We start from the raw sequence: 23,913 nt of genomic DNA on the forward strand, positions 1-23,913 counted from the left end.
ACCTGGACTTATAATGACCAGTGAACTACAGTGCTGTGATGGAAGAATCACAATGCAGATGAGAATACTTACAAAGTTTTCAGGCTTTCTAATCCCCTGAACATCTTATGCTGAACGTTTTCCAAACGATTACTCGTGAGAAGTATTTCATTTACACCTGATGCTCCTTCAAATGCTCCCTCTTCAATGTCTGTGATCTTATTGTTGCTAAAGTTTCTAAATTAAAAAAAAAATGTTGAAATCAAGATTTTAAGCTATTTCTTTCAACAAGGGCACTGAGACAACATGTCTGACCATTTTCTTCTACTAAGCAAATTCTTCCATAATTTCCAAGCTTTTCACTGCCCAGCACCACAGGTTCTGAAAAGACACCACACTTCCTATTCCATTGAACCAAACTGATGATAATATTGGGGGAGAATGTCTATGGTGAAAAATACCAGCCCAATCAACGTCAAAATGATCTTCAAGGGTCACTAGGAGTCTAACATTGTTGAGGTCAGGTATTGAGTTGTATAAACCTTTATATTCAGCACAATACTTCAAAAGGAACTTTTTAAAGAAATGCCCCAAAGACTACTGAATGAATTAATGACTAAAAGAAGGCAATTGGGTAGAGAGAAGAAAGATGGGTTAAATGTGTGAACATTTAGATAGCATCAGAAGTGTATCAGAATAGGGGCGCCTGGGTGGCTCAGTCGGTTGAGTGTCCGACCTTGGCTCAGTTCATGATCTCACAGCTCGTGAGTTCGAGCCCCACGTCGGGCTCTGTGCTGACAGCTCCGAGCCAGGAGCCTGTTTCAGATCTGTGTCTCCCTCTCTCTCTCTGCCCCTAACCCACTCGCATTGTCTCTATCTCTCTCAAAAATAAACATTAAAAAAAAAATTAAAAAATAAAAGAAATGTATCAGAATAGGGGTTTGTTCCCAGTAAAACTTCTTATTGTAATAATGTGTCAAAACAGCCAAGTTAACTGTCATTATCCTGTGTAACACAAAATATTACAATGCTTGCCCAGAGGGCAAAAACATCCAACTGAGGTAACCCCTTGTTACAGGTTCTATCTTTCCTTTTCTCATTGCTCACTCAAAGACCCAGAATGCTCCCAGAACAAGGATCATTTTTATGTATCGCTTTATTCCTCTCAGAGCACTGCATGTAGGAGTTGCTCAATAAATATGTGTTGACTTGAAAGGTATGAATAAAAAGTAAGAGCAATCAGTGCCAGTGAAAAGGAGAAAAATGAAATAATATGAAACTCTTTGGGATGCAGTATAATATGGGAGTCAAGTGCACAGGAAGTAGACTACTCTGCCACTTACAAGTCAGTGTGACCATGGGCCAGATACACATATGAAACAGAACAATGCTCCTTTTCTCCTTTCAACATTTCCTCTCAGATGGAGGCTGTTCCATTGGCCTTACATACTTGACCTCTGTTCTGTCCCTCCCACCCTTCCACCTCCTCAGGGGAGGGGAATATTGTCTGAGTGTTACTGAAACTGCTGAGTTGATAAACTGATTTTAAAATATGAGTTGTGGATATGTAGTAACACAGATGAGCTATCAAGTCAGTTTACCAATCATTAATTTTGACTCTCTTCTAATGAAAGTTTAATGAAGCAAAAAGTCAAATAGTTGACATGAATGTGCTGAAAGAGATATAACAGCGTGGTTTAGGGAATAGTAAAGGAAGTTACAAAACATTACCGCACCCATTTCTAATGTGCTTAGATTGCTGAATTCCTGCTGTGGCCACATAACAAACCAGCTGTCTGAATTAAAATAAGAGGCTAGGGGCTCTGTTAGAGAAAACGTGGTTGGCATCGCTTGAAACTCCTCTCAGAAATTACCCTAAAATCATGTCACAGGTAGTCATTGTATGGAAATTTCACCTGGCCTTTTATAGTTTCCAATTTCCAAAGAAATCTGAATAAAATTGCAAAGGGATGTGAAAAACACAACAAAACACCACAGAAATTTTAAAAGGTGGCTAATGCACGGCTTACATTTTACGTAACTGCGGAAGTTTCTTGAAGATTCCTGTAGCTTCCAACACTGTGAATTCATTATTATTGAGACGCCTCAGAAAAAAAGAAACAAAACTTTCATTACCAACAGTTAGGAAGGGATTAGATTTTATTTCTGATAACAGAGTTGTAAGATCATTTAATAATTATTCCAAAGTAAAATAGAGAACACATGCCACAGAAAATCTGTGGAAGTACTGATTTTTCCCCATTTCACTCAAATTTCAATGATCAAAATAAAATATGAAGAAGCATATAATAAGGAAAACCAATGATCAAAAATCAAAACTAGCTCTCACTCAGTAATTTATAGAACAAACTTTCTCAAACTTTTTTCCACTATTGTCTCTCCTCCCCCAAAGCATTTTTCTCCCAAAAAGCATTTTAAACCATTTTTTCTAACCACTTGCTGCAAATATTTTTTACTAATGGATTTTTTGATATGCAGTTTATATGCCATAAAATTCACTCTTTTACAGTGTACAATTTAGTGGTTTTTAGTGTATTCACAAATCTGTGCAACTATGTTTGTTGCCTAATCCCAGAATATATCCACCACCAAGAAGAAATCTCATACCCATCAGAAGTCACTCTCAATTTGCTTCCCTCCCTGCCTCAGTCCCTGGCAACCACCAATTTACTTTCTGTCTGTATGGAGTTTCCTATTCTGGATGTTTCATACAAATGAATTCATGAAAAGTGTGGCTTTTGTCACTTTACACAATGTTTACACGGTTCATCCATGTTTAGCGTATGTCAGCACTTCATTCCTTTTTATGGCCAAATAATATTCCAGTCTATGGACACACCAATTTTGTTTATCCCATTACCAGCTGATGGATATTTGGGTTGTTTCTACTGTTTTTGATTATCATGAATAGTGCTGCTACCAACATTGGGGTAGAAGTTTTTGTGTAGATACATGTTTTTGATTTCTTTGGATATTTACACTGATGTGAAATTGCTGGGTTACATAGTAAAACTATATTTAACAATTTGATGACTAGCCAAACTGTTTTCCAAAGATGCTGTGTCATTTTATATTCCCCCAGCAATGCATGAGGGGTCCAATTTCTCTCACCTGTTACTGTCTTTTTTTGCTTTTATGGCCATTCTAGGGGATGTGTTACCTCACTGTGGTTTTGATTTATGGTTCCCTAATGCTTGATGATACAAAGCATTTTTTTTAGGTGCTTATTGGTCATTTGTATTTCTTTTTTAGAGAAATGTGCACACAAATAATTTGAGCACTTTTAAATTGGGTAATATACCTTTTTTATTGTTGAGTTGTAATAGCTCTTTATATATTCTGGATAGAAGTCCCCTACTGGATACATAATTTGAAACCTTTTCTTCCCAGTACTGATTTTTAAATGTATAATTTAAAAAGCTCCTAATTTCTTAAAACACACAAAAACTTTGCTGAATAATAAATTAGATGTTAGTGCTGTAATTCTTAATTGACAAGTAAGCCTATTTAAGCTGTTATCATGCAGGAAGATATAATTTGAATTATTGTTTGTAATAATATTGGCAATACACACAACTCCCTACGTGACCATAAAATAGAGTTCAGGCCTTTTACTGCATGTTCTTCACACATTTCAAAAAAATCCTGGAGCTATGAAATAGATTCAAAAAGTAACAGGAATAAAAAAAAAGTATCACTACAGCCTCGGGGTAGTTTCTGTCATCCCTTTGAAAGCATTACATTATTTGAAATTACTCAAATTGCTTAGAATTCATTAAGTAACAGGCGCGAATATAGGCATGATGGAAGATAAACCATAAAACACCATCCCTGTCATCAAGGAGCTACAATCTAGTTGAAGACAGAAGGGTTATGCATGCAGAAAAGGACAACCGACTTTGCAAAGAAGTAAGTGGCAGATACCAGATGGTGCTATACACAAACGTTGCTAAGATGTTCCGAAAACAATGAGATGTCACCAGGTTTTTCTTCAATTTTTAGAACACTAGTCTTAGTTTTATAAATAATGTCACTAAACGCAAACCATACATGGCACAGAATCTATAGATGATTCAACAAACATGTTTTAGCACCTAGTATGTGCTAGGCCCTTGTTAGGGTTATAAATATAAATCTAATCTCACTATCCTTTTGTTTTTCTGCTATGCTATCCATTACTCAGGAAAAACAAAACCTACCCGCTGTGCTGTAATACTTGATAATCACTGAATCCTTCCACCTTCAGGTCCGTGAAGTAATAAAGCGGATAAAGCCTCTCTGCTTTAATTCATAATATACAGAGATTCAAAATGGTGACTCTCAAAGTACTTTATTTGGTTGCTGTGAAAGACTATATCCCTTAGAAATCTATTACATTTTTAGAAATGGGTATGGGCATAAATAATACCCAAGAAATAAATATCAAATGAATGCTCTTATTCTTAGCATTATGAAGAGCTAACTGAATTTTTGAGAAGTAAATTAACTTCTGGAGTTGTATCTTGGACCAGAAAGATGAAGTCAGATAGCCTCTAATCTATCTTTGTACAAAGAAGAGTTACGGCCATGCGTGTTCATTAAAATCAACGCAATCATCAAGAATAAAAGAGCAAGACAAAATTCCATTGCTTCGATGCTTTCATTCCCTCCCTCCCAACCTGGATTTTGTTAGGAGATGAACTCACAGCTCTGCGGTGTACTGGGGAATGTGGTCTGGGATTTTGGTGAGTTTCTGATTGGAACAATCTACTGTGGTCCCTTCACAGCGGCACTTCTCAGGGCAAGCCAAATCTGCAAAGCAGTCCCCACTTAATTTTGATCGATAATCTTCTGTACCTATTGAGGATTCAAGCCAAAAGAAAAAAAAAAGATACTTAGTCTAAAGGTTAGAATATTCATTAATTTGTAGGAAGAAAAATAGTAAGATAACTATAGATTATGCAGCAGGGAGACAACTTGGGGAATTTTTGGTCAATGGATGTCAGGAGAGGGTTAAAACAAGGGCTTGGAATTTGCTGGAAAAAAAAGTAACCAGATTCACAGGACAGGAAAACATTAATAGAGATGAGCTTTTCACAGCTGTACTTTCTGCTGATCCAGTTATGAGCCATTCTAGCCTATTTGACAGCTAATCATACAATGGCTATTAATTGTTAAAAAGTTTATTTTTTTTCTCTGAGTCGAGAATTTAAAATGTATCCAGTAATAAACATGTTCCTATATATCATTTTAAATTAGGGCTTTCAAGGCAAATAGATGTACTCAGGTTTTTAAATTTTCTATGGTCTTTTAGTATTCTCTCCCTCTCACATAATCTTCAGAAATGCCTAAAAAGCCCTCTTTTTTCATTTTGATTTTATAAAAAGAGACCAGTAAATCCTGATTTAAGCCTCAGCAGCTTGTCATGCTGTAGAAAGCTGCGTGACGTTCCATGGTGCTTGACGGAACCATGTTTTACTCATACCTGGCAACCACATGGTTAGATCAAGCACAACAGAAAATCTCGCTACATAATCACTACACCATCCACTAGGCCAAGGGTAAGACCGAGAGGAAAGATGAAGGGAAGCAGGAGAAAAAGCTACAGACGTTCTGGAAACGTAATACTGTTTACATGACATGCATTCTTCCCGCAGAATGTTTATGACCATAGTAAGAGTATTACTACCGAAGATTTCCTGGAAACACAAAGAAGGGGGCTACACTGAAAGGTGCCTCCATTGTTCCTCAGAACTGCAGAATGGAAACAACAGCTTTCGGGAACAACATCCAGGAAGAAGTTGAAGGTGAGCTACAAGGACAACGGAGAAGCTCAAAAGATCTGTGGTTTCTTCTTGGGGGGCGGAAAAAAGGCGCAAAAGACCGAGACTAGAAGAAGGTACATCAGGATTGAAAAGGGAGGACATTATGTTTCAGATCAGACACTTTTACTTACAGCCAAAATGGTGAATTCCTGCAAAAGTAAAAATCACCAAGAAGGAAAGAAAGAGTAATCCCGATTAAGATTAATAAACACATACATAAAACTAGCTAAGGTCTCCTCCTTCTTTCCTTGCTATGGCAATTGGAGGGGAAAGGCATAGTATGACAGCAATCGTCATGCTTTGCAAGCTTTTGTAGTAATTTTTTGAAGCACAGTGGTCTTACGGGAAAAGCAATGGCATACAAGATGCACAGCACAAGTTAGGTTCTTGTCGATTCCTTTAAATGATGAACTCTCTGCAAGATAGATTTTCTTTTGAGTTATCACTATAGTATCTAGAATGCCATATAGAATGACGGTAGGCAGGTAAACAAGCAAACTGAAGTGAAAAACGAATCATGGAGATCTTTACAAACAAATTCATCTGGATTAATCCTTAGGTGGTGGCTTACATGCTTTTTAATGATTTTTCCAACTTATAAATAATGTCACTTAGTGGAAATGAAATGAGAATCTCATCAGATTGCAAAGCTGAATATAATCATTTCATTAGATTTGGCAATGAATGCCAAGGTATTTATTGAGGAACTTTTGTAATGCAGTTTAGGCTTTTGTTTTAAAAGTGAAATGAAGAAACACTGGCAACAAGGTCTACACGACAGGTACTCTGGGTATCTTACATTTAAAATAATCTGCATTTCATGCAATGACAATGTTGTTTCTTTTACGGAGACTGTTTAGGTAGGATAAAATTTTAATTGAAATCTATAAGAAAAAAAAGAGAGAGAAAAGGCTCAAAGAAACCTTCTGAGTCCTGACTTCTATTATTATTGCTTTAATGCAAATTGAATGAACAGAAATTGAAAATGAAGCTATGATATCACATATAAAATGTATTTCCAAGAAAGCTTATTTTGACCGCTGTCAGTATCAGAATTTATGAAAACAATCTGACTTTGGGTCTTTAATTGGTGATCCAGAAATATTAATTTCTAAATTATTAATAAAGTAGAGTTAAATGTAATTAATTGAAGAATTCGGTAACACTTATATTAATTGGCAGAATTTGAGGATTTAAGCAATATTAATGTTTTATCCTATAGGTATTCTGGTGTTTAGAATATGGCTTTTTCTGGGTAAGTAATAGCTATCAGATGACTTTCTGCTTAATAGTGAGGTAAAACTAATGAATTTTAAAGATTGCCAATGAAGGCCAATCAACTGTTCTTTCCACCATGTTATGTCTTATGTAGCCAGTGTAATATGTAAAATACTATTGATCACTCAAGCTCAAAATAAGTAATAAAACAAAATCCATTAAATGAACAAAATGATTCAAATTATAATTCAATAAAGGTAAATAACACATATCTCCTTAAAATAAAGACCAAACCTAACCCAGTACTCTCCTTTAAAAAATCAGTATGGTTTTTGCATACTAACACTGTATAAATAATCTTCTTATTGGTAGGTGTTAAAATATATAATAGTCTAGAATATCCCCAGGAGATGGTAAATGTAGCCAATTAATTACTAACACATATTTTTATATAATGGTCTAAAACAAACAAGTCAAGAGGCATTTTACACAGTTGGCAGGCAAGGAAAAAAGAAGTGAAGAAACATATTTCAAAGAGCTAGTTCCAGAATCATCAGCCTTGACAGTGTTGAGATTGTAGTGGTAAAACATTTCAATTACTTTTCTAAAACACATTCCATTCATATGCTTAAATTATTCAAGGCACTTCGTGCCTATGAACACCTGATGCTTTCAGGATGCATGTCAATATTGTTTTTGTGGAGTTATATAGTCACTCCAGGTATACAAGAAGTTTGTTCAGTTTTGTTAAGTCACAAACAACATATAACTGTATGTAAGCAAGCAGGAAGTTGCTGTTTTTGTATAAAAAGTGAAGCATCAGTAAGCCAAATAAAACAAAAAGTAAGGCATACATTTTTAGTATAGCTACATTAAAAAAGTAAATCTCATGGTTGGAAAGAGAATTCATTCTATGTGTTGGTAACTGATTTCATGTAGAACTAGTTCTTTGACAACAGAAAGGTCTCTGTCTTTAAAACCAGCTCAATAAGCTACATTTTAAAAACAGGTTGAAAGATCAGATATACAACATAAGGAGAGAAAATGATTTAAGTAGAAGGCTACAGGTTCAAACGTTTTAGGTACTGTGAGAAATTTTAGATAATGTGCCAAAGTGAGAGAGAGAAAAAAAAAGATGGGAGTTTAATAATATATAAGTTTAACATCAGAAGCTGCATGCAAAGGTCAGGTTTTCAGGAAACAGCTACAAGTGATCTATGCAGAAGTAAATCTATCTACAGAGTACCCACTGTACTTTCAAACGCATGCACATCAAAGTTTCAGAAGCTATATTTTATAAGGTGAGGAAAGGGTATCTGTGGTTAGTCCTACTACCGAGCAAAACCTACCTGGAATGAAATACTGTTCTTTAGCTAAATAAAAAAAGAGAAAAAAAAATAGAAGATGCACCTGAATGTCAGCAAGCAGAGATAGTTGTTATATTAGATTAAGAATGGACTAAAGGCACTATAGATAATTAAGTGAATTCTATTCACAGCAGTGGCTGAGATATAATAATGTACAGGGAGTAGTAAATGTATCTAGAACCAAGGACAATAAATAGCTTTGTTTTGATATTAGCTTTTTAGTATGAATTAACTGCCGAATGTGAAATACCCCTGCAATAGTCAGATAACATACTACCCAAAATATTCAGAATGTGTTTTATCGTAAGAAAACAGAAAAGATTAGTCCAAAGCAAATAGTAAATGTCACTGCAGTCGGTCTTTTATTTAATGGTAATACAATGTATCTACATTTAGCTTTTTATAAATAAGTATGATATTCCCCAAATGCTAAAAGATGGCCTTTTGAAAAAAAAATTATTCTCAGAATCCTATTTGAAATAAGAGGATGAAAAATAAGAAAACACATTTGGTGCGAGAAGCAAGGGATAGGGAAATCTTTCCTCCTAATTCTGAGCCTGAGCAAATCACCTAACTAAGTCTCAGTTCCCTTTCTGAAGAAATGAGAACATGATTGATTACCTAAAGTTTTTCAATGGAGAATAATCCAACAAACATACAACTTAACAGACTTGAAAAGTATTCTGAGTTTGCTAAAAGTTCAAATTCTAAAAATACAGCATGAAGTATCCAGGCATCTTTTTTCTTGGCTGGTAGCCTATTTGTTATGCTGGATATAGTGTTAAAAATATTACATATAGGAGGGCTATATGAATTGTGTCTACAGCTCTCTTTATTTGTTTCTTTGTGGACAGAAGTAAAAGAACTCTATTCTACAATGTTTGATAATTGATCTGATAACCAGCTGTCTCTAGGTCTCCATAACCACTGTTTTTGGTAACACAAGTGAAATGTCACATAAAGTAAGAAATTACCTGAACAACGGAATTTCTTGCTTTTGATTTGTCCTATTCTTTTGTTTGCCAGACGCCGGGGGCTGGTGCAGCGGGCACCACTGGTCTCGATGGGGTTGACATGGAGATAATCCGCCAGCCACTTGAGATGGCAGTCACAAATAAAGGGGTTCTGGGCCAAATGCCTTTCAGAAACACATACAGAACACTTTTATACTCGACTTGCAATGAACTCAACTCTCAAATCCATAGTGAAGACACCAGTCACCATAGTTGATCCAAGCCATAGATACATACATGGTTTGAATGGCCCGGAGAGGTGAAAAGGTCCCCTTGGCAATGGTCTGAAGCTTGTTGTCGTACAAGGAGAGAAGGTTCAAGTTGTGCAGATCCTGAAAAGCATCTACCCGAAGGCAGTTTATCTTGTTGGCATTCAATAATCTGTTTGATCAAATAGTTGCAGAATTAAAGTGCAGCATCTTCTTAACTCACCTTCAAGATTCTGTCCTTCTTGAGAAATACAAGAAATCAACATTTTTCTGAACCTCAACATTAACATTTTAACTGTAATAATTTAGGTACCACAGGTGGAAGATTTGGGGTTATAGCAGATAAAGCGAAGGGCATGCAGTTCAATAAATCTAGTGGTACTCATACATTTATTCAGAAGAAATAATGAAACATATTCTCTGGAAGGTGGAAGGGTAGTGCAGTAGACAAAGCAGAGCCAACTTCTGAAGTCAAGGATGCCATAAAAAACCCCGTCATAAAACATTAGTCTTTCCAGCTGCTCTGTGAAGAAGTTCGGTCTACTTTCAAAACAGAAGCCAGAGTGAGCCTTTTAAAACACAGATCACTTTCCTTTCAAAGCCAGGCAACAACTCTCAAACTGCTCTTAGCGAAACCAAAGTCCTGACAAATTGCCTTAAGGCGCAATAGGACCGTTAGCGCCCCCTTCTGATTCTGTGACCTCCACGTTCTTTCCCCCAGCTGCTTCAGCTCCAGCCACACAGGTCTCCATGTAGGGATGTCAGCTTGGAATGTTCTTTTCCCTGCTGTCTGACTACTCTGCTTCTTTGAGTTTGGTCCAATCTTACCTTCTCAATTCAGCCTACCCCGATCACTCTCTTTAATACCATCCCCTGCGTTTGCCCTTCCTCAACCTCTAACACACTCGATTTCTTTCTTTACTATGATCTTTTTTTTTCTGTTTTCCTAAGTGTGTATTTCTTTCTGTTGTATATGATTTACTTGTTACATTATTTTTTTTTAATGTTTATTTATTTATTTTGACAGAGAGAGAGAGAGAGCAGGGGAGGGACAGAGAGAGAGGAGACAAGAGAATCCCAAGCAGGCTCTGTGCTGTCAGTGTAGAGCCCAATGCAGAGCTCTATCTCATGAACCGTGAGGTCATGACCTGAGCCGAAGTCAAGCCTTGGATGCTCAACCGACTGAGCCACCCAGGCACCCCTGATTTACTTCTCACTTCATTGCTGTCATTTGCATGTTGCCTCCAGACAGCAGGCGTATTTGTCGGTTTAGCTCCCTAATGTTTCTCCCGTGCTGAGCACATACTAAGTGCTCCATAAGTACCTGTTGTTGAATTAATACTTTGTAGCCCTCTTGGAGAGTGACACGGTTCATAAGCATATTAAAGGCCCTGGTCCTGCATTATAAACATCCACTTAAGTTAGTTTAACACAATATCCTACACACTCATTTTTTTTTCAACATGTTCTCAATATTCAACATCAATGTTCTGTGAAACTGTGGTTCACAAATCATACTTTGACAAACGCCTTTCTCGTACGGTATATGAGATCATGTCTCAGCTTTTATTCATGTTGGACTCCCTTTGGGAATATACTTGCCCCGCCTTCCACTTTCTTCAGTCCTGTGGCCTATTATGGCCTCATGGGAAGCTTACCTTTTCCAGAGCATGCCTTCCATCCAACTAAAGTATTTCTTCCTCTGGGTTCCCAAGGAAGTTGTTCAGTGCTATTTAGTCTTGGCACCTACTTTATGCAGGCCTACCTATTTGCCCTCCATGAGCACAGAATTTTTTTTTTTTTTGATATTTTTTTCTCTGCTAGCATTTAGTTTAGTGCTTTGATACTTAAACAAATATTTAGTAGCTCAAAAAATATGTGCTCTGTGGTTTGGGTTTGTATGCCTTATTTAATATACTGAAAATGGTTTCTCTTTGGTCATAAGAATCTCTAATTAACATAGGGTATTTCTGTTTTACTTGCTTTTTAAAAATTTATTTATTTTTGAGAGAGAGAGAGAGAAAGAGAGAGAGAGAGAGAGAGAGAGAGAGAGAGAGAGAGAGAGAGAGAGAGAGAATGAGCTGGGGAGGGGCAGAGAGGTAGAGGGAGAGAGAGAATCCCAAGCAGGCTCCACACTGTCAGCCCAGAACCCAACATAGGTCTCAATCCCATGAACTGTGAGATCATGACCTGAGCCAATATTAAAGAGTTGGATGCTTCACCAGCTGAGCCACCCTGGCACCTCTGTTTTACTTGCATTTTTAGGGATTCCACATACTTGCAAAGCTATGACTTCCTTGTGGTGATTCTCTTTCCTCCTCTTTTTTACCCCCCCCCCCCCTTTAGGACCTGACATTTTGACCTTCTCTGTGGTCCTCATAATGCTTTCTTAAAAGCTTAGTAACTAGTCTGAGGTGTGGACTGATAATCCCATTTCTCTACTCTGTGCCACAACACAGGTCACACCTACTGTGTTCTCCAATCTGTCAGCCAAATGAAGGAGTCAGAGAGCAGAAGTAAGGAGAAGGACAAAATAGGGAGCCTGGAAGACAATTGAAAAAGGTGCCTGTTTTGAGCATTTTGTACTTACTTTACATTATGTGGTCTGAAAATTAGGAGAAAGAAAGAGTTAGACACTACTTTCTTCTGTTCCTTTCACTTACTTCTTTTCATCTGTTCAAGCAAATCTAAGATGCTTAACCAAGTTCTCAGCTAGCCATAAAGAGATAATCGTGTTGCTTTAGTCCTGGCAGGCTTAAGGATGGGCCTTGAGCTAGGGACAAAATATTAGGCTGAGGGACAAAGATAGCTTTTTAAGTAAGATTCATCTCCATACAGATCCCGTGGTTTATTCACCTGTTTGTTACATCAAGACCAGTAAGTGTGTGTGGAAGGGGAGAGAAGGTGCTATTTTCAGTGTGGGTACTAAGCAGGACAGTGATAGCAAGAGATTACGAGTAAATGGCAAGGAGAATAGTGCTACAAGAATGTAAAAGAATGACAGAGAAGCAGGTAATATATAGACAATGCTTGACTAAAGCAATAGCTATATTTATAATGTATGTAATGTATACAGAGTCATTCTATTAAAGATCAGAAACAGCATTTGCTGAGTCCACCTCAAGGGTTAAGAATAATTTGAAACCCAAATAAAGACATTAGGGCACAAGGATCAGTATCTATCATGACTTACTGGTCTCTTGTAAAATCAATTTTTTTGGGTTGTACAGTATTAAAGAGATTGAAAAGAGAGAGGGGGAGACATACAGAGAGAGAGAATGTAGCAAAATGGAGAGCACTACACACAGTAAGGCTAAATATTATTTAGTTAACAATTTGCTTCATGTGTGTGTGTCTGTGTGTGTTGTGTGTGAAACTGGACTGTGATATAAAATATGTTTCTTGATACTGATAAAAATTTAAAACATGAAGACTAGGATGTAAGTAAGAACTTACATTTACCCAGTAAGGGAAGAGATCTACGTCTGGGAAGTCTTGGGGGATTAGGAGTAAATTTATACAAGATCAGTGGTACAAACCCTGACACCAACACATGTACACACTTGACAGAGAAAGTACCATTTTAAACTTAAGAATTTTAGAGTCAACTGGCTGTGAACTAGTTGAGAGAGCACAGTACATCATCGTCATATCTGTATCCCCTGAATGCGGAAGTCTACGTATGTTTGGTGATTTGAACAGAATTTGATGATCTAACAGTAATCATCTTAATGTTAGCATATTTCTTCCAATTTCCTTTTCATAGGAGCATTCATTTAAACACTTTGTGGCCAGGTTTTGTTCTTATACATGTATGTATAGTAAATTCTTTTGACACAAATGAATGGTAGCTATTGTCTAAGCAGAATGGTTTTTAAAAGATGCAATCCAGCGATTTATAGATAATTTTCTCAGTATATACCAAGTTGGGTGCTATTGCTGTGCTCTGGCCCTTATTCCAGCACTGTTACCCCTGCACATTCTTTGGACAAAGGTGGATAAACATATCACTATGTCACTCTCCTTCCCAACTACTGTTAAATCAAAACAGAGAGTTTCACAAAGGGCAGGGACTGCACAAGCTTTAAATGACAGAGTAGCCAGGAAGCATATATTTCTGACAGGGTGGAGAGAAAGGTTTTGAGACAACTTCAAAGTGCTGTGTCTTCAAATAAATAACCACCATCAATGTGAGCTGCACTAGACTAATCTTTTCCATTTCATTAAACTATGTCATTTGGGGTCGAGTTTTTCTGAAGCTCCCATGAAAATACGAGATGGTACACTGACTAAAATATTATATTTGGTTCAACAGATCAGAAACAATCAAATACTTACAGTAGCTGTAAGGAAAACAGTCCTTCAAATAAACTTTTTGGGAGTTCCGTGATCTTATTTCCATAGAGGACACTGAAAAAAACATGATTTAAATGAAAAAGAAATTAGACATCAAGCCAGCATAACAAATTGACCCAACATATATGTATTCAGGCATATAGGAGGTTAGTAAGTACTCCATACATCATAAAAACTATAGTTGAGTGAACAAACTTCAATTTGCAAATGTGTTTTTTCCTGATTATAGATCAGATATATACATATGGTAGAAAGTTCAGAAAACATTGAAAAACAAAGAAAATTAACAAAAGTGAGCTCATTCCATTATTTAATGCCTTTTCATAGAAACGTTCACTGTTAAATTGTCATGTTTTTCAACATACACACACACACACACACACACAGTATTGCATTCTGAAATAAAAAAGGAGAACACTAAATGTGGAATTCATTGCTCATTAAAGGAATGAGTTTTAGGCTTATCATACTGGTAAAAAGTGAAAGGAATCTACATAAAGGTAAGCTTTTTGTTACATAATGTATATGCTTGAGAATTGTAAGGTATGTGTAGAAAGTGATCACTAATACGAGTACAGAAACATTTTTGAAATGCAGGTTTCTCCAAAAACATGAACAGGAATGTATCCTCATGGTATTTAGCTCTGATCAGCCACTATGTGCAGCTACCTGGTGCAAGAACCACGGTTTAGTCCCTTCAACACACCTGGCACCTTGCATTGATTTGGGTACGCAGTGACATTCTAACATTGGATTGATGAGTGATCATTGTTTGAGGAGTCAATTGAAGAAATAAGTTAGCAAGTGGACAAATTAAGGAATAATTAACAAGATGGGTGAAATGGGATTTCAACAACAGATGAACAGAAATGGGTTGACTCATCATGCTGGCTATTAGCAACAGGTCTGCCATGATGCCTATCTATTTTTTACCCCCAAAGTAGGGAACCACAATAACGAATGGGAAAAGACAGAAATTATATTCCTTAGGGGGACCAACTGGCAATACATACCAAGAGTTGTAAAGACAATTATAAAAATTTTTACTTAGTTTTACTTTTAGGGGCTGAAGAAAATAATCACAAACACAGTATTTTGTGTACAAAATGTCAATCATGGCATAACTTATAACAATGAAAAATTGACACAAATAAAATATCTCCAAATCCCCCCAAAAAGGGTATTGGTTAAATGCATATTTCACATTCACAAAAATGATATTTTGAGAAATATTTAATGACATGAAAGTGTTAATATAACATTAAAGTTGAACAAAACAACAAAGAAGTACATTATAGTATGATCTTAATTTAGTTCAGAAAAATATATATACATGTATATAAGGAAAAAAGCAGAAAATCTCTGGATGGCAGGCAATTTGCCATTCAGAGGTGATTTTGATTTGCATCTATATACTTTTCTTTATGTTTTATATTCTCTACATTGATCCTATTTCTTCTGAAAATGAGAAAAATGTTCTTTCAGAAAAGACATAAAGGATGTCACAATATGTAAAGGAAAAAGCTGAAATGAGAATCTAAATAATTAATATGTTTGGCAGCAGTATATGATTTCTGTTTGAAATGGACTAAAATAACAATTCAAGAGAAATGAATAAGAGTGAGGGAAAAGCTGTTGTTTCCTTTTAAGATGTCAGTGAGAGGTGGGATGTATTACAATATAGGAAGGAAATTCTCAAGGGAATAAATAAATATGGCTGCACACTGTATTGTGTAAGGAGACATTCTACTTGTATAGATCCCAGTGGTATAGTTATATAATATAACATAAAAGTTCATTTGTGCAGAATATAGATGCTTTTAAATAAGGCAGATCAATTAGAGAAAAACTATTTTTAAAAATCTAAGAAAAAAAAGAGAGAACTCTGTATTGTTAGCATCAAAGAGGCAAGGGAATTAAGAAAGGATAAGCAATAATAAATGCATTTTTTTAAGGTCAGAGGCCTTATGGTAACACACATGAGCAGATCAAAGTGGCACTATTTCAGGACATTCAATGCAATATCATTCAACTGACTAAATTTAACAAGAGATATCATATGCTTATTATGTGTCAGGAACTTTTACGAGGTTCTAAGCTTGGTGTCCAATTAAACTGAATGCAACCGTTGTTTGTTGAATATGCATCACTTGTCCTTGTGCCAGAATAATACAACTGAAGTGAGCCAAGTATGATTTCAAAGAGGAACCCAAAATAGCAATTTTGAATATTAAAGGAGTTTCATATTTTGAACCCAATGAAATATAAAAAGGAAATAGGATGCATATAAATTGTGGGGACCCATATAAGAATTAAGGAGCAAGTTATGAAACTAGAAATCAACTATAAGCACCTGGGAGCTCCTGGGTGGTTCCGTTGGTTAAGTGTCTGATTCTTGATTTTGGCTCAGATCATGATCTCATGGTTCATAAGATCGAGCCCCGCATTTATCTCTGTGCTGTCAGAGCGGATTGGGATTCTCTCTCACCCTCTGTCTCTCTGCCCCCCCCCCCAAGTAAACATTTAAAAAAAGGAAAAAATCTGGAAAGAACACAAATACAAGGAGGTAAAATAACATGCTACTAAATAATGGATAAGTCAACAAAGAAATAAAAGACAAAAAAAAATACATGAAGACAAAATAAAATGTAAACACAACAGTCCAGAACCTTTGGGATACAGCAAAGCTATTCCAAGAGGTAAGTTGATAGCAGCACATTTCTTACTCAAAAAGCAAGAAAAACTTAAAATGAATAACCTAAACTTACACCTAAAGGAGCTAAAAAAAGAAAAGCAAACAAAACTCCAAACCAATAGATATATAAAGAAAAGAATAGAGAAATATATTAAATGGAAACTAAAAAAATAGAAGAGATCAATGAAATCAAGAGCTGCTTCTTTGAAAAGATCAACAAAATTGATAAACCTTTAGACAGATTCACCAAAAAAAGAGGACTCAAATAAACAAAATCAGAAGCAAAAGAGGAGAAATGACAGCTGACAGAAATACAAAGGGATATGATGATAAATTATATATGAACAAACTGGACAACCTAGAAGAAATGGATAAATTCTTAGAAATATATAAGCTCCCAAAACTGAATCAGGGAGAAAAAGAAAAAATGTTTCTTTTCAAAATTTTATTTAAATTCTAGTTAGTTAACATATAGTGCAATAGCAATATTGGTTTCAGGAGTGCAATCCAGTGATTCATCAATTACATACAACACACCATGCTCATCATAACAACTGCCCTCCATTAAAAAAATTTTTAATGTTTTAAGTTTATTTTTGAGAGACAGAGCATAAGTGGGGGAAGCACAGAGAGAGAGGAAGACACAGAATCTGAAGCAGGCTCCAGGCTCTGAACTGTCAGCACAGAGTCTGATGCAGGGCTCAAATCCACAAACCGTGAAATCATGACCTGAGCTGAACTTGAATGCATAACTGATTGAGTCACCCAGGCACCCCAACAACTATCCTCCTTAATATCCATCACCCATCTAGCCTATCCCATACCCACCTCCCTCTACCAACCTCCAGTTTGCTATCTTTATAAGTTTTTTATAGTTTGTTTCTGTCTCTCTTTTTCTCTCCCTCCTATATGGTCATCTGTTTTGTTTCTTATACTCCACATAAAGTGCCAAGAAGGGGGGAACCATCTTGCACTATGAGTGAGAATGAAAACTGGTGCAGCCACTCTGGAGAACAGTATGGAGGTTCCTCAAAAAGTTAAAAATAGAACTGCTATATGATTCAGCAATTGCACTAACAGGTACTTACTCAAATGATACAAAAATACAGACTCCAGGGGGTACCTGAACCCCGATGTTTGTAGCAGCATTATTAACAATAGGCAAACTATGAAGAGAGCACAAATGCCCACCAACTGATGAATGGATAAAGAAATGTGGTGTACATATACAATGGAATATTACTCAGCCATCAAAAAGAATGAAATCTCACCATTTGCAATGACGTGGATAGAGCTAGAGTATATTATGTTGAGTGAAATAAGTCAGCCAGAGAAAGACAAATACCATATGATTTCACTCATATGCAGAATTTAAGAAATAGAAAATGTGAACAGACCAATTAGCAGCAATGACATTGAATCAGTAAAAACAAACAAACAAACAAAAAAACAAAACTTCCCAACAAACAGAAGTCCAAAACCAGATGGCTTCACAGATGAATTCTAACAAACATTTAAAGATTTAATACGTATTCTTCTCAAACAACTCCAGAAAATAGAGGATGAAAGAAATCTTCTAAATTCATTCTATGAAGCCAGCATCACTCTGATACCAAAATCAGATAAGGGCACTACAAAAAAGAGGACTACAAGGCCAATAACGCTGATAAACAAGGATGCAAAAATCTTCAACAAAACGTTAGCAAACTGAATCCAAAAATACATTAAAAAATCATTTACCACGATCAAGTGGGATTTATTCTTGGGATGCAAAGGTGATTCAATATTTGCAAATCAAATCAACACGATAGAACACGTCAACAAGAGAAAGGATAAAAAGCATATGATAATTTCAATAGATGTAGAAAAAGCATTTGACAAATTACAACATCTATTCATGATAAGAGCTCTTAACAAAGTAGGTTTAGAGGGAACATACCTCAATATAATAAAGTCCATCTATGAAAAACCCACAGTTAACATCATCCTCAATGGTGAAAAAATGAGATCCCTTTACCTAAGATATGGATGTCCACTCTCACCACTTTTATTCAACATAGTACTGGAAGTGTTACCCACAGCAATCAGATAAGAAAAAGAAATAAAAGGCATCCAAATTGGTAAAGAAAAAGTAAATTTTTCACTCTGTGCAGATGACATGATATTATGTATACAAAACCCTTAAGATTCCACCAAAAAAACTACTAAAACATAAATGAATTCCATAAGGTCACAGGATACAAAGTCAATATACATAAATCTGTTGCATTTCTATACATTAATAATCAACTAGCATAAAGAGAAATTAAGAAAACAATCCCATTTATAGTTGCAGCAAAAATAATAAAATACCTAGGAATAAACCTAACTTAGGAGGCAGAAACCTGTACTCTGAAAATGATAAAAAGTTGATGAAAGAAATTGAAGACAACACAAATGGAAAAATACCCCATACTCTGAACTAGAAGAATAAATATTGTTAAAATTCCCACATTACCCAAAGCAATCTACAGATTTAATGCAATCCATATCAAAAAATCCCAAGAGCAATTTTCACAGAACTAGTACAAATAATCCTAAAATTCATATGGAACCACAAAAGACCTCAAATAGCCAAAGAAATTTTGAGAAAAACAAACAACAAATAAACAAAAAACAAAAAAAAAACCTGGGAATATCACAATCTCAGATTTCAAGATATACTACAAAGCTATAGCAGTCAAAACAGTAAGGAGCTAGCACAAAAATAGACATATAGATCAATAGAACAGAGAACCCAGAAAGAAATCCACTATTAACATGTTCATTAATCTTCTACAAAGGAGGCAAAAATATGTATTGGGAAAAGAGTCTCTTCAGCCAATAGGGTTGGGAAAACTGGACAGTTATGTAGAAAAAATAGATAAATAAACTGGGCCACTTTCTTACACCAGACACAAAAATAAACTCAAAAATGGTTAAAGGACCTATATGTAAGACCTGAAACCATAACATTCCTAGAAAAGAGCACAGGCAAGAATTTCTCTGATGTTAGCTGTAGCAACATTTTTCTAGATATGTCTCCCGAGGCAAGGGAAACAAAAGCAAATATAAGCTATTGGGACTACATCAAAATAAAAGCTTGTTCACAGAAAAGGAAACAATCAACAGAATTAAAGGCAACCTATTGAATGGGAGAATATATTTGCAAATGACATATCCAATAAATGGTTAGTTTCTAAAATAGCTAAAGAACATCTACAAATCAACACCAAAAAAAAACCACCCCCCCAAATAATCCAAATTAAAAAATGGGCTGAAGACATGAACAGGCATTTCTCCAAGAAGACATACAGATTGCCACTAGACACATGAAAAGATGCTCAACATCATTCATCACCAGGGAAATACAAATCAAGGCCACAATGAAATATCACTTCACACCTGTTAAAATGGCTAGTATTAAAAAGACAAGAAACAGTAAGTGTTGGTAAGAATGTGGAGAAAAAGGAACCCTCACACACTGTTTTTGGGAATGCAAACTGGTGCAGCCACTGTGGAAAACAGTATGGAGGTTCCTCAAAAAATTAAAAATAGGACTACCATATGATCCAGTAATTCCACTACTGGGTATTTGCCAACAGAATACAAGACACTAATTTGAAAAGATATATGCACCCCTATGTTTACAGCAGCATTATTTACAATAGCCAAGCTACGGAAGCAGCCCAAGTGTCCATCAATACACAAATGGATAAAGAAGAGATGGTTTCATATATATATATATATATATATATATATATACACACATATATATATACGTATATATATATGTATACATATATACGTATATATGTGTGTGTGTGTATATATATATATATATATATACACATATATATAGTGTCTCTCTCTCTCTATATATAGACACAATAGAGTATGAACCATAAAAAGGAATGAAATCTTGCCATTTGCAAGAACATAGATGGATCTAGGCAGTGCATTGCTAAATGACACAAACCAGTCAGAGAAAAACAGATACCATATGATTTCACTCATGTGTGGAATTTGTCAAACAAAACAAATGAACAAGTAAAAAAATGAGACAAACCAAGGGTGCCAGGGTGGCTCAGTTGGTTAAGCATCTGACTCTGATTTCGGCTCATGTCATGATCTCACGGTTTATGAGTTCCAGCCCCGCATCAGGTTCTGTGCTATGCAGAACCTTCTTGGGATTCATTCTCTCTCTCTCTCTCTCTCTCTCTCTCTCTCTCTCTCTCTCTCTCTCCCTCCCCCCCGCTCCTCCCCCACTCACGTTCTCTCTGTTTCTCTTGGTCTCTGTCCCTCTCTCTCTCAAAATAAAGTTTAAAAAAAAGTTAAAAGAAAAAAGACAAACTGAAGAACATACTCTCGACTACAAAGAGCAGACTGACGGTTACCAGAAAGGATGTGGGTGGGGGGATGGGTGAAATAGGTGAAGGGGATCAAGAACTTATGATGAGCGCTGAGTAATGTATAGAATTATTGAAACACTATATTTTACACCTGAAAATAACATAATCCTGTATTGTTAACTATTCTGGAATAAAATTTAAAAAAATAAAAGGGAAAAAAGAATAAAGGGGCAAATAATTTAGCAGGTTTTTCATTTGGGACTTTCGCCTTAAAAGTTGGCTCAAATAACATGAATGGAGGACTGGTTAGGAGATGTGTCTTATTATATTGTGAAACATTTTATTCCAACAAATCGTTGTTTTCTTTAAGATCATGTTAAAAAAAATAGATGTTTATTGTTAATGAGACAGTTTGGGTACATAGGGAAATAAATATGGGGGGAATCACAAAAGGATGAACGAAATCTATGTAGTCATTATTGGGTATGTGGACTGTCAATTATAAAATATTATCATAAAGAAACAGTAAATGTTATGGGATGAGATTTCTCTACAGAAAGGTATAGCAATAGTAGAGCTGGTACAGTTTTCTTATATGCAGTGAGATCAAAATGGTAGCAAGGAAAAATGACTTAAACATATAAAAAATCCAAAGACCGGGACAGAGAAGCTGGATGAGAATCAAGAAAATAAGGCCAAAATTCATAAAAATGGGACAAAGGCATGTCATTACATAAAGATATAAAGTGCAAGGAGGCCAGTGAGATTTTGTGCTGCATTCCTATGAGGGAAAGAAAAATTTAAAAGAAATTGAAAGATGAAAATGAATTCAGCTGAAAGGAAAATAAATACCTGAGGGGTCTGGATAATGTCATCCAAATATGAGCAGTGACAAACTGGGTAACTTCTCTCTGGTTTTCTTACACATCACTTATATTCAACATACGGCCTCCAGTATACGAGTATGCTGATCGAGAATTACTTTATAGCCCATTGGACCAATAGGGAAATCTTAAGGAAACCTTAAGCAGCTCTTGTACCTGCTACCAGACAAAAGGCAAAGAATTCTAAGCCTAGTTTCACCCTAGTGAGTTTCAATAGTAGGAGAGTAGGATAGTAGGAAACAGCAACAGCCGGTGGCCAGTCTTTGAATTCTCCTGCTCTTGTTGAAATCTGGCAGAAGACAGTTACTGCCAAAGAGAGAGAAAAAAAAAAAAATGTCCCAGGGCACCGAGGTGGCTCAGTCAGTTAAGCATCCAACTCTTGATTTCGGCTCAGGTCACAATCTCAGTTTGTGAGTTCAGGCCCTGCATCGGGCTCTGTGCTGGCAGCCACTTAGTGTGCTAAAGGCTCTATGCTTAGTCACTATGCTGTGCTACTACAGCACTTTTTTATCTTGTGATATAAAATGATGTTTCCAACCAGTAAATGGGAAACAATGGAAGATGTGTACAGACAATGCCTAGTACACTAATATGTTGAATTCCTAAGAAATCATTGTTAAATATTATAGAAATACTGTTGTTGTCACAATGACAGCAGTAAAAGCCCTGAGTATGAAATCATTCAATAGACACATGTATTCTGAATGCTCTTTTGTCTTTAATATATGTTATATTAATAATAAAATATACTAATAGTATAACATAATAACATGCAATAAAATAATGTTAATGATAATAAAAATAAATGCTAATGCAATTATTTAGTAGGAGAGACCTTAAAATATTCAATAAATCAGGTTCATTTTTCTCTAAGGTATACTATTTTGGTGATTAAATAACAATTTAAAATGTTTTTTTTTAATTTAATAAAATCTGGCATCATATCATCCTTAATTATTTTCACTTCTTTAGTAAATATAGTGATTCAATTAAACTGCCTATGTAGTTGAGTATGTTCTAGAAAGACATGTAAGAGAAGCCTGTAGAAGTAAAAACTGGATTTAAAAAAAAAAGGTAGTGTCGCTGATTTGCATGGCTTCCGCAGTTACCCACAAACCCCCGTCATGGTACTCCTTTCCAAAGACTTAAGCCCTCACTATTACATTACGATCTCCAACCCTATTCTTTTCCCACAAACCTGTTGTCTGTCAACCTGTTTTGTCCCTCTGTCCTCATGGTTGTGTCCTAGACCTTGCTGTTATCAACAACCACAACTACAACCTCTGCATTATTTCATTTTCAACCATCTGCCCTGCTTCCAGTCACATTTTTTTCTTGCTCTTTCTTGAAACACTCAGCATACTCTCATCTCAGGGCCTTAGAGTTTAGCTGTTCTTTTGGTCTCGAATGCTCTTTCTTCATGTATCTGCACAGCTCACTCCTACAATTCGAGTCTTCAGGTCTCTGCCCAATATCATTTTCTTGGGAGGCTTCTGCTGGCCTTCCTGTTTAAAATTTCAGCTCTCCTCCCCATTGGCCTCCTTATCACTTCTGTTTTCTTTATTTTCCTTCAGAGAATTTTTTTTTTTTAAGTAGGCTTCATACTCAGTGCAGAGCCCCATGTGGGGCTTGAACTCACAACCCTGAGATCAAGACCTGAGCCGAGATCAAAACTCAGATGCTTAAGTGACTGAGACACCCATGCACCCCTTACTTCACACCACTCTTAATCATCAGATATACTATATCTTCTGACCAGTATCTAGTTTACCATTGGTCATCTCCACGAGAGAGGAGTTTCTGTATTTTGTTCACTTGTGTATCCCCAGGGCCTTGAAGAGGGCCTAGGACACAATAGGGTCCCACATCTCTGTGGAATGTAGGATTGTGGTGAAATGAAAAAAAAAAAAAAGCTACTGTGAGTCTGGACAGTTGTATACTTTATAAGAGGTATAAATTAATCTTTGGAAGGTCAATTCAAAATGTGAACACAATGA

At 36.0% G+C, this 23,913-nt stretch overlaps 1 protein-coding gene across 5 annotated transcripts in view; it reads right to left on the reverse strand.

Moving 5' to 3' along the window:
• The window catches only part of SLIT2 (slit guidance ligand 2), a 375,759-nt gene that overhangs the window by 84,008 nt on the left and 267,838 nt on the right, over positions 1-23,913 (reverse strand). For 2 of the 5 annotated variants that reach the window (XM_047857137.1, XM_047857136.1), the window contains 7 exons: positions 13,950-14,021; positions 9,640-9,783; positions 9,364-9,527; positions 8,372-8,395; positions 4,686-4,836; positions 2,010-2,084; positions 73-216 (listed from right to left, as the gene is read on the reverse strand). In XM_047857137.1, coding sequence (XP_047713093.1) covers positions 73-216; positions 2,010-2,084; positions 4,686-4,836; positions 8,372-8,395; positions 9,364-9,527; positions 9,640-9,783; positions 13,950-14,021 — 774 coding nt within the window. The remainder of the gene's footprint in view (positions 1-72; positions 217-2,009; positions 2,085-4,685; positions 4,837-8,371; positions 8,396-9,363; positions 9,528-9,639; positions 9,784-13,949; positions 14,022-23,913) is intronic. The other 3 variants (XM_047857140.1, XM_047857139.1, XM_047857138.1) reach the window with 2 other exon arrangements.

This window comes from Prionailurus viverrinus, chromosome B1 (assembly GCF_022837055.1).
Source record: "Prionailurus viverrinus isolate Anna chromosome B1, UM_Priviv_1.0, whole genome shotgun sequence".
In the NCBI taxonomy this organism is placed as follows: domain Eukaryota; kingdom Metazoa; phylum Chordata; class Mammalia; order Carnivora; family Felidae; genus Prionailurus; species Prionailurus viverrinus.